General features: G+C 43.0%; 1 protein-coding gene across 2 annotated transcripts in view; it reads right to left on the bottom strand.

Annotated features, from left to right (window-relative positions):
- Positions 1-3104: 3104 nt before the first annotated feature.
- The window catches only part of LOC145454685 (5-hydroxytryptamine receptor 7-like), a 30538-nt gene continuing 21114 nt past the window's right edge, over positions 3105-12528 (bottom strand). The window contains exons 6-10 of one of the 2 annotated variants that reach the window (XM_080332669.1): positions 11883-11956; positions 9022-9188; positions 7208-7794; positions 5905-6091; positions 3105-5580 (exon numbers count right to left, since the gene is read on the bottom strand). In XM_080332669.1, the coding sequence (XP_080188795.1) occupies positions 5383-5580; positions 5905-6091; positions 7208-7794; positions 9022-9188; positions 11883-11956 (1213 nt within the window). In that variant the 3' untranslated portion in view covers positions 3105-5382. Of the gene's footprint in view, positions 5581-5904; positions 6092-7207; positions 7798-9021; positions 9189-11882; positions 11957-12528 lie in introns of both variants that reach the window. The other variant, XM_080332668.1, reaches the window with a different exon arrangement.

Here is a 12528-nt window from a genome sequence, read left to right on the forward strand (position 1 = left end):
TTATCACTCGGGCAATTGGGCCGTCATGTTGAGGCCTGGCCGATGGCGTTGACCATTTTTCTAGTCATCACCATCAGAAACTCGGGCTGAACAGTGACATGCCGTAGGTTAATCAATAATCATTAATCACCGCTGTTCTTTGTTCAGTCACCATCTTGCCAAATCTTGCACTCGGTTAGGGGCGTAACTGCCGCACCTCAAACCCCCCAATTGGGGGGCCTGAGCTCGAAGGGGGTCGAAAAGTATTTCGAAAATCGACATAAATTACAGAAAATTTTGTGAAAGATTTCCTCAAAATGTCTGCTTTTATATATGGGTAGTGGGTACCCTCCAAGCCCCAAGAAAAATAGCCATAACATATAAATAAAAAGGCATTTCAGGGCCGGCCATTACTGCTTAACGACTTCGCGAAGTGCGTTATCAAATATATCTTTGAGCGAAACTGACCGCCGCATGTTGGGCGAAACCATCAATAATTGCCATATCCCATTGTCCAAAGCGCGGGATAGTCATTCGGTTGTCATTTGAAGTCAACTTCCCCATCTACCATTAAATCCGATCACGTGGACTGATAGAGGATGAAAAACCTACAACAATATGTGCAATTACCAATTTTATGGACAAAATTCAATCTTGAATATGAATCTTTTCGCGCTACGCATGTTCACGGATCCCCTAATAAAACGTGCTTTTCTGGCGGTGGTAAAAAGGCCCGCTGCCCGCTGCCCGGGGTTTGTCGGCGAAGCCCGCTAGAAGTTGGCTTTATGATTCTATGGGGGGCAAGACCAATGTTTGGGAGGGGACTGACGACTGTTTCGACCCTGCACTCATGGTACTCCTTTTTTGGAGTTCATGGAATCGTGGCATGGTCATTTTACTCCAGAACGGTAATGCTTATTTCGACTCCTGAGATACCAATTTATAGCACGGCACACTTCCGTTTCACACGTAGGACACCGCTTAAGCAGATCGGGGAAGGCGAGAAAGAAACTAGATATGCCTCAGACGCTTAGGAATAAGGGATTTGGAAGTCTGACTGACCCGCAGCCCGTTGGCTTTGGTGTTGCAGCGTTGCAAGTAACGCTGGACGATACTCGCCAGTCAGGGTCCTCGAAGTGTTAGGGTACCGCGAACTATTTTCCCTTGCAGAGGGTGCCGCGAGTTCAAAAAGGTTGAGAACCACCTAGCCTATGATCATTGATCAGATATGTAGCCATTACAATATTATATGATGGGAAGTAGCAGTCACATGGATTCTGGCACATGGACTGTACCTGCACTGCCACTGAAACAAATAAAATTTATTTTCTACGGCGCTTCACGCATCACAACCTATTTGCACCGGTTTTGCAAAATAGCACCCTATACCAAAACCAACACCAACATGGAAATGAAACCCAGTACGATATCAGATGCCAAAGAAAGCAACGAAGCGCAATTTTATCAGGGATCGGATTTGCGTTTCGTTGACATCCGATCGTCAATTTCAGGAGCGTTTGCAAATTATGTTCGTTTGCAGTTTTCACAAATATAGTTGAGCCAGGGATATCTAGAAATAGATATCCATGAGTCAAGCGCATAGCTGGCGGGCGTAAGGACAGTACTATGCAGCAAACCTAATGTATGTAAAGGCAGTGAACACTCCGTAACACTGACGGGTTTGGTATACGGTAATATCATATACCCAATAAAAAAAACTATGATGAATACAGTGTGAAGCAGCGCAGCTGCTAAGTGAATTCACATTCGCTACATCTTGAGCGAGGCCTTTACGCTGTCGTCACTTAAATGCATACGGTCAAGTCGGTCAATCATATATAGGAACTATAGGAACCAGATAGATAGATAGATGGATGGATGGATGGATGGATGGATGGATGGATGGATGGATGGATGGATGGATGGATGGATGGATGGATGGATGGATGGATGGATGGATGGATGGATGGATGGATGGATGGATGGATGGATGGATGGATGGATGGATGGATGGATGGATGGATGGATGGATGGATGGATGGATGGATGGATGGATGGATGGATGGATGGATGGATGGATGGATGGATGGATGGATGGATGGATGGATGGATGGATGGATGGATGGATGGATGGATGGATGGATGGATGGATGGATGGATGGATGGATGGATGGATGGATGGATGGATGGATGGATGGATGGATGGATGGATGGATGGATGGATGGATGGATGGATGGATGGATGGATGGATGGATGGATGGATGGATGGATGGATGGATGGATGGATGGATGGATGGATGGATGGATGGATGGATGGATGGATGGATGGATGGATGGATGGATGGATGGATGGATGGATGGATGGATGGATGGATGGATGGATGGATGGATGGATGGATGGATGGATGGATGGATGGATGGATGGATGGATGGATGGATGGATGGATGGATGGATGGATGGATGGATGGATGGATGGATGGATGGATGGATGGATGGATGGATGGATGGATGGATGGATGGATGGATGGATGGATGGATGGATGGATGGATGGATGGATGGATGGATGGATGGATGGATGGATGGATGGATGGATGGATGGATGGATGGATAGATAGATGTGTCTAACTGTCTATGTCTATGAGTCTCGTGGGTAAGTTGCTTTGTTGACGATTCAACACGAATACTTCATTGTATGCGCGGCCCGTGATTTATATGCATCAGCGAGGATACTTATTTAATTGCAATCTTCGAATATTATTCAAATTCGAATAACTGAAAACGGTGAACGGCCACTTTTAGAGTTTGGTGGATGTGTCATCTATATGCGGTCATGCGAATATAATACCGAAGTACCTACAATTTTCTATGAATTGCAGATCTGGTGCGGTAAACCACCTGTCATTCCGCACACGGCATTTGATGTAGTCTTTGATATGATTATTACAATATGCCATGCAAATTGTTCGGCCATAATTTAATTTTTGTGCTATGATTTGTCATTTGTCAGATTAATTCCAACCCGACCCTAAACACAGTAATTGCGGGCGCATCATGGATAGCCTATCCGAGATCAATGGCTTTATCTTCCTCATATTACCAACTGATGTTACATATCACTCTGCTTCATGTGTGGTATTTTAATGGAAAAGTAAGTCACAGTTTTACGAAATTGTTCTGCAACACGTATCGCATTGTTCCTTTTTGACCTATATTAATAAAGTCGCACGTGAAATTCATGGAATATAAAAGTAACTTGCTAACTAAAATATACATATACAGTTGATATGGCATTGTGCGAATAAATAAAATTGACAGGAATAGTTTGCAAATCCCGGGAATTCGGGTACCAGAAGGTCGAAATTTCTGACAGAATAAATTCCCGTCGCAGATGCAGGGAGTCGCAACAGCACAAGAAAACACAATCACACAGAGGCAGGATTAATTACAGAAATTCAAATAGGAGTAGGACTGGAGCGGACACCGACATGTATAAATATATCGTGAATATGAGCATAGGTATATAGGCTATCGCTCAGTGTTTCGATTGCGACAAGACATATATTTCAATTTCATAACGAATCGTGGATGATCATTTGGTCATGGACATGGACATCGCGAAAATTGACGCAGTGAAAGGAGAGTATTTCCAGGTATGTCCCTATGGAACAGGGGACAACAGAAATAGTTGAACAAAATGCAAGTTAAAATGCGACACGAAGCGAGGGAGGTATATATCAGAATGTTCAATCGAATAACCAACAGCCACCCAAGTCGCACTATTGCAGATGAACTCAACCACACACAACCATAACCATATTATGAGGTGAAATGAGCAAAACAATACAGGCCGAGTCAAACAAATTTCTGAAATGACGCCGGTTTTTTTTCGTAAAATGACGTATCCAACATGAACTAACCTTTACGTAAAATAACCTAGGAAAACTTGACTCGGTTCAAACTCGGACCCGATAAAAGCTGCCAGACATTGGTCGATGTCAGTGGAGTCCATTCGTGATATCACGTTAACAGGAATAGGAAAATGATGAGCGCAGAGTGCCATCCAACCAACCGATTCTGATCATTGTGACGTGAACGACTATAGTATGAGTGGTTATACGAAATTGCTTCTCTATGAGCCTGCGATTGGCTATACGCGCTTTGAGTTGAACGGATCGCGCCACGTTATGTGGCCGAGACATTTATATATGTATTGTACATATTCATCCATATTGGAACTATAACTGTCAACACTGCGGCATGTATTTTGCGGAACATATGAATAAATTCATATATTCTTCGACTTGTTGACAAGCAAAATACTGTATGGATTGCATAAGTTCATAACTCGACTGATATGCTATCTGAAATTATAACACGAAACACAATTTGCCTAGTGATCAAGATCAGAGATATAGAGTGCACTCGTGTACGAAATTAAAATGTGAAGCGATACATAAAATGCCAGATTCAATAGTCTTACACGGAGTAACTAAGAATTTGGCAATGTGTGCGCAAGCGGGGGCCTGGACTATAATGGAGGATTAGCAGGACAGGGCAGCCAGCCCGAATGATAAGTTGGAACGTCTGATTGCTGAATGTCCATAAATTCCTTACCGGCCGCCGGGCGTGGGTCAAGGAAAAGGCACAAGGCGTTCTCGCGCCTTCCAAATTTGTATCGCATCTTATAGGGGCACTGCGCCCTAAATATGGCCTCAAAATGTTAAAGTTAAGGATGTGGAAAACATGTTGGCAGCAACCATTTTCTTCAGATGAAACTACCGTATTTTAACTGCAGCTAAAAGATTTTCACGAAATACACGATTCCACTCAATTCTCTGCGGTGTCAGGGTCGCGCCCCATCGCTTCCCAATCATTTGATCATCTGAAACTTCTGATACGCGCATTACTCTTGAGCTTTCTCAACGCGATAGAGCAGACACGCCGAGTAGGAATTTTCGATAGCTCTCAGCCGATATTACAAATTAACTTTAGACAGTTGCCAACCGATATAGTCCAAAAATTTCGCAAAGGGTTGCGAAGAGATCACGAGTGACCTCGATACCACAGAGATGACGAAAGTGGAACGGTCAGTTTCGTGTATATCTTTTAGCTGCAGTCCGAAGACGGTGACTTTTTGAGTATAATCATACTTTCGATTATAATTTGAAGCCCTGTCATATTGAGAGCACGGTGCCACTTTAAACATAGTCGCATTGCTTCCGTATCTCAAATCTCTTTGGCGATGGGGAAATTAAACTATTGCCCCAGTCTCAAATGGCAAGATAATAAACGCCACGTAACGCTGGGGTTCCTCAACGAAACTGCAGGCATATCCACGGCGACACGTCACCCGAGTTTCACTCGACGTGGACTTCGCAGACGCGGACTTGCATTACCCCGCTACCGTAATGAGGCGTTGTGCTTCTTCTCGTGTTGGATGGCCCGTCTCATCTCGCCTCGCGCCAGATGTCTGTCGACGTTGACGCACTTGCACATCAGCAGCAACCGGAACGTGTCTCGCAGTTCGCCGTTGAAGCCGATGTAGATGATGGGGTTCATGGCGCTGTTCAGGTAGCCCAACCACAGCACCAACCGAACCTGCGGGCGATTTACTATATTATAGTATTAACTGAACATAAAAGATATGCGGAAACTAGAAATTGTCAAGTTTATGTATAAGTTCATCACTCATTTTCACCCATCGCAAAAGAATGTGAAAGTACAATTTGCCACTTGGAAGTGTAGTATATCAAATTTACACCAGGAGCTATGGTAGAAATCAGATAAATACCCATATTTCCAACGATAAAGCCTCCACAGTAATTCACAATTATTGAAAATGCACAGTATGATCGTAAAATACTCTGTGTTACAATGTGAATCAAACTATTGTATATGCTATGAATTGCGAAATAATCTCACCAGCCACTGGGGAATGCAGTCTGGCGATTCGGGATTATTGCAAAGGAAGGGGCGGATGAAGGTAAGGGCGAAAAACGGCAGCCAGCAGAACATGAAAACCAGCACCACGATTCCGAGCGTTCGCGTTGCTTTGACGTTACCCATTTTCTCTCGCTGTACCAAAAAGTTGCGCCGAAGGAAGGTGGAACTGAAATGGGAAACAGGCGTGTCAATGTCGCCGGCAATAGGGTTGATGTTTCGACGATAGCGTGATTGATTACGTTGTCTAGTTTGGGCTGAATGTTGTTCTTTGAACAATGGTTGTGCGAACAAGGAGGTATTTCACAGTAACAGGTAAAAGTGGTGAACTACCAGATTCTTGCTTAATCGCGCTTGCATTAAACGAGAGTTCTGCAACGGATGAATCTGTCAATCGGAGTATAGTTGAAAGAAACACCACCACTAGGCTTGAACAACTGCATAATTCTGCTTAGGCTGTTAGAATAGTCAGAATGAAATGCCGGTAATTTAATTTTAATCTAATTTGTGAAATGTTTCTATGCTCTAATCGTAATTCTGCGTAATCTAATTTCTGGTTTTCTCGAAAATGCTCCAAGAGCACTGTATATTGAGATATGTGTCAAGTTTGGTGTTTACAGACATTTGCCATTCTCACGTTTGAGAGAATGTACTTTGATATGAACTGAACGGAATTTAATTCAATTTCCAAGTTTTTCCGAATGCAATATTTATAATATAATTTGTAATAGTAGAATGTAGTTATAATTCGAATTAGAACCGCGATTTGTTGATGACTCCACTCGACTTGAGTCAGTCTGTGTATAGACGCGACGTGTACTCGAGTCATTGCCCATGACTCGGACCAAGTCATGTGGTCCGAGGCTGGGACGGCCCAGACCGACATTTCATTGCAATTTCGAATAGTTAATTAAGTTACCACACTATTGGTATTTCGCCTACCAGAACTGGTACCTGAAAATGCGACCAGAAGCTGTTAAAAGCGAGGAAATTAGTATAATATGAATGCGAAGCATTCGATATCACCAAGCAGCGTTGTGAAAAGTGGACAGAACACTTGGACTCGAACTCGAGTCATAACACCACGACTTGGAATTGTCATTCTGCTCGACGACTTGGACTCAGACTTAGCTCGGTGGTGAATTGAAATGAGTCGAGTCCAAACTATAAAAGTGAGATAGACTTGTGACTCGGAAACCTTTAATTTGAACAGTCGTTAGAACCCTAATATGGGCCTACAATCCTTCCTTCAGTTTTATAGTAATTCATTAATCTTGCGTTCTACCTTTTTCGTTGGTCCTTGGAAGACGCGAACGGACGCCTGTAAGACTTTCTCCTCGCTGACAGAATGCTTCTTCCCGCTCTAGAGACGTAGCGTTCTTCGCGCGCGGGTTTCTCCGGGTTTTTGCTGCGGTCGTCTCGTCGACGCTTATCTCTTGAAGGCTGTCGGATCAAACCGGAGCCTTCGGACTGCGACAGAGAGCTCGCCGAATAGCGCAAGTTCTTACACCACGATTTCCTACGTCCCCCCTCGTCGCCGTTTTCCTTAACTTTGAAGTTACCGTTGACCTCGCGAGACGACATGATAAGACACTGTGCGTCGTTATTAGTAGAGTCGTTTTCAGCGATAGGTGGCGACGCTGAGCAGGTATCGTCGTCACGCGACGTTGATATCACGGCATTGTCCCCGCGGTTTTGCGAGCTTGGCTGTTCGCTCCGTTCTCGCACTCTTGTAACGCCTGTCTGAACGCTGCTTCTCCTACGTTGCGGTCCGGGGTTGATGTCGAATAAGTCCGACGAAGAACCGTCAACGGAGACTTCGTGTTTCGCGGTTTTCCGCTTCATCGAGCGTCGCGTAAATACGATGACATCCTGCTGTGCAACGTTGATTGTGAATTCACGACTTCGTCACATTTTGCGAGTGAATTTGACTTCGGTATCCCCGAAGCTTATTAACAATATCCAAGCACCAAAAGATTGTGATACGATGTAAAGATACCAGTGGTGTCTGTCAAAACGACTGAAAAAGTGAATCGTTTACACCAGTGACTCCCAACCGCGGCTCCGAGAGCCGCATGTGGCTCCCTGCTAGCCTTCTTGCGGCTCCCATTGACGTTTGAAAATCCCACAAAAATAATAAAAATTCAATTTATAACAAAACAAAAAATTAAATTCATATTAAAAAATTACCCTCAGTTCGCTTGGAGTATCGGGTTTATAATTAAGGGTTAAGAACAATTCCTCTGCTGTCGAGCAGCGACTCTCTACTCAGCAACGATTTCGTTCTCACGCCAAAATACTCACACTGAAATGCGTCGGTATCGACGCTCAAATTCAAGTCAGCTCCCCATCATACTTAAGTGCAGGTGGTGGTACAACACATTTTCCACCGGTATCTGACCATCAAACCAATGGATCATTTGATGCATCCAACAGGCTTAAGCAACTTTATTGATGAGTTCAGCCGCCGCATTTGCTGGATGAATGATTTCTTGCCCATGATGAAAATGTTTTCAAATCCGATCGCATTAATGTGGACACCGCCACCGAAATAATCTCTCTCTCTCTCTCTCGTTTTTCAGCGTTCAAAGAGCTGAATAAGGCATGATTCGGAGGCGAGGCATTTCGATCAATGACAGCCTTATTTGCTGAAAAGTACGGCTCAAACTATCCATTGGGTAGTTGTTGGACAAGGGAAGCGTCTGGTTGCGTGTGCGGTACAAACCCCGTTGTCGCTATGACAACAAAGATCGAAGGGCAAGGTTGTACCCATAGGCACAATCTAGGATAAAATTTAAGAGGGAGATGAACATATCTTTCAACGACGTTAAGGTATCCGTTACGTTGAGATGTGGTCGACTAAAAGACTACGGCCTGGATTCGAAATCTGGGTGGCAAGATATATTGGGAAATCCCGTAGCACACGCCTACGGTCGATTTGTTATCCTCCAATCCCACCGTTTCCAACCAGTAGACGTAGATGCCACTCCCTCAGTTTACAAGGTTGATATCTCACTATGCGGTCCTATTCAAAAACCGCGGCGAGACTTGTAACACGATATCACATATCAAACAGAAATGGAAAGCACGCATCGTCACCTGTCCGCCATCGCTAAGGCTTCGCGCTCTTTGTCGCTCTGCGAGTCGCGACGCTTCCAGATATATTTGGTAATACATGAAAAGCATTACTGCCCCTGGAATGTAGAAGGAACTCATCGTCGAGTATACAGTGAACCATTTCTCTTGACTGATAAGGCATTGCTTCCCTGAAAACAAAAGCAGAATAGGATTGTGAATTTCACTCGACGGATTACTGTGCATTTGTGCAACAATCGTTCAGAATCACCGTGCTATTTTTCTTATCTGTTCAACTTCAAAGTATCGCAATACACAGTGTAAAGAGCAATGAGCAGGCTATAGCCCAAAGAAGTATAAAAAAAATAATGATTAAGTTTCGGAGGCATGTTTCAGCCCCAGGTAAAATTGACAGGGGACGTAAGCAATAAAAGAAGCTCAAATTCTGGAACATGTTCACATATTATGTTGGATTCTTCATGTAACCGTATCATAAAATGATACGGTCACAAGAGGGAAAATCAATGCCTCAACCGTAGGCGTAGCCATGATGAATATTTGGGAGGGAAGGTTAAATTTTCCTACTTTCTTTGAGAAGGAGGTGGCAAAATTAGTTCAACTATGTCATGTCATGACGTAGCGAATTCAACGTGGCGTAGTGAAAGCATATGACGTCACAATGTATAAGTCGAAAATTGAGGGGCGAAGGCTTCTTTCCCAACGTCTATGGTGACCTCTTGAAGTGATGTGATATTGATTTGCTATCTGGTCACCTGTCCGAGAGTACTTTTGAGAATTCACTACGGGGATGTCAATTGGATCCGTATCATTAAGATTGGCGTGGGTACTAGCGATAAATGGTTGTGGTTATATATAGTACTTCACATATCTATATCATCAGAAACGTGAAGAACACTGTGCAGTCATTGTAGAATAATATAGAAATGATTTCGGTTATGTCCTTGATGGCTAATCTATTTTCATATAGGACGAAAAATATTATTTATGTAGATTGTAGATACATAATCATATGACCTGTATCGTTTGTTATATATGTAAAATTGTAGATATATGACGCTGGTTTTGTGTTATAATGCATCGTTTGGTACTATGCCGAACACAACGTACACGCCATTATCAGTTCATTAATAGGTTATCATCAGTTTTCAGTGATATTTTCAAAAAAGGAATAAATTGCGTATTTGTAGGATCGGGCCCCGGTAGGATATAATCTAATATTTTGTCATTCGTTTAGTTAAGGCGTGAGTTATTGTGCGTTGATTCAGCGATATGTCAAAACATTTTCGCTTGTGGTAAAGTATTCATTTCACGAAAATCAATATTATGGACCATTCCTTAGGCACAAGTTAATATGACGTAATCTCATCTAAAAGTAATGAATTTTATTTGTGAAGATATCAAATTCGTGGTTCCACCAAAAGCAAACATTGATCTCGCTTGTCCACTTTAGCTATAGTATATATATCGCATTTCGACGGCATATAGTATGGATGCGGGGCCTACGATAAGTTATCGTAGGCCCCGATGGATGTCTTGCTGACAACCTTTGATATTAAAGTGCTGAGTTTGAATCATTGGGAGTTACATGTGTTGCTGCCAAATGTAAATCAAAGTGCGAAGTGTTTGCACAAGACATACAACCTCCTTGCAAATGAAAATTGTACAATGACGCCCAATTAGTCCCATTAGGTTATGACTCATAGTCATGCAGCCCTACCTTCATAAATGACGTAACCGGGGCCTACGATAAGTATCGTAGGCCCCGACGTAACAATCGAGTAAAGACTCCGGATGTAGATCAGCACAAATCAATTTACTATAGAAGTATTTAACAAGACGAACATATTGCATTTTATGGGGTCATAAATGAAAAGTAATCTCAACAACTTGGCGTTAATCTATCGGCGAACGTGCCGGTATCGTCTCTAGTGCTACTTATAAATTTACTACACAGATAAACCCTAAATTTAATATGTTTCAAAGAGCCCAGCGTGCGATAGTTCAAAAGATAACCAAATTCCTTCTCAATACGATGTATGTGTTAAGCACAGGCCCTTCAAATATCAATAATAATACTTCCCATTCCTAACCACACCATTATCAATTAAATACCACCCGTGATATCACGGAAAAAAAAAAGGATTTCATTGCCACCAACACATTGATCGATTTCATAAAGACACGCTGCTTAGGCGAATCACTGTCGTTATCTTTTTACAGACGTTCGTAACTTTGAATGTGCGAACATATCATTGTGAGGTAATCATCCGAAAGATTTCCTGCGTACCATGGCAAAGAGACGATGGGTTTGATTACCTTGCTAATTCCGGGAGAAATGGTAATAGGACTTCCGCGAGTGCCCGCTGTGTTGTATCAATCAACAGATCCTCCTATGATTTATCGGGGTTAGCTAGAAAGCCAGGTTGACAAACGCGATCCGAATAATGTCGCATGCTACACACACAACAGACGGTGTACTTCGGCTGGGAATGCCTTTCGTAATAGTGACGAATTACGCTATGTCACGAGAAATCCACTAAAATGCAGCCGTCGCAGGCAGTAGACATTCATAACAGAAAAGCGAAACGCTTCGCAAACTTAAATTTACACAGATCATTGCCCTTGAAGTGTATACTATTATACGCAGAATCCGGTGATAAATACGGTGTGACGAAATGAGTTGTTGATTCACGAGTTGTATACGCTACCCGCAAGTTCAATGGCTAACTTGTGAGATATCAGTAATGTAATTTGAATCGATATAATGTAGGATCAGGGTTGCTCAAAGTTTAGCCCTATCAGTCATAAAGTGTCGGGCTGTAGGCCCGTGTCGGGAGTGAGAAGTCGCCAGTCATTCAACTTACCGCTGATCGCGTCTGCGTGCACATCAAGGGAAGTATTTGCGAAGTGTTTTTTCTGGGTGCCATCCATGAAAATCCTGCAGTAAAACAAAGGGTGACCTGGTAATAGTTCATGTTTGAATGATGATGCGCGAAATTTTAATGGCGGCTCCCGATCGCGCGACCATTGCGCGGGGCCAAACATGGCCAATGGCTATGGGCCAAACTATACTAAAACGCAGCGCCGAACAGCGTGTGCGACATACTTGCGTACAGCTACGTGTACAACAATTGTACTGTACACTACACTAAAGCTCAATCCAGCTTTGACACTTCTCTTTTCGATGCAGGCGCCCTGGTAAATTTTATAATGCGTGATTTGATTGAAACAAAACCAAGTTACAGGGTTCTCGTAAGGCCAACGTGATTGGCAGAAGTATTTTGAGATCCACAATTATAGTAGTCTCCTGGGAATGCCAGGATTACAGGTACATGCTGTAGTACATGCTCGGTATCCATGCCTGCCATCATATATGAAATTCGGGTAGCTACGTACACACAGTATGCTATACAGCTGTTTATTGATTAAAAGTTAATGTCATAGTAGGACTAAAAATACTTCATCGGTATAATAGTTAGATTTAGGATTACAATTTCGCATCACAGCATC

This window comes from Botryllus schlosseri, chromosome 13 (assembly GCF_051294905.1).
Source record: "Botryllus schlosseri isolate E-star chromosome 13, Bs_hap1, whole genome shotgun sequence".
Classification (NCBI taxonomy): Eukaryota; Metazoa; Chordata; class Ascidiacea; order Stolidobranchia; family Styelidae; genus Botryllus; species Botryllus schlosseri.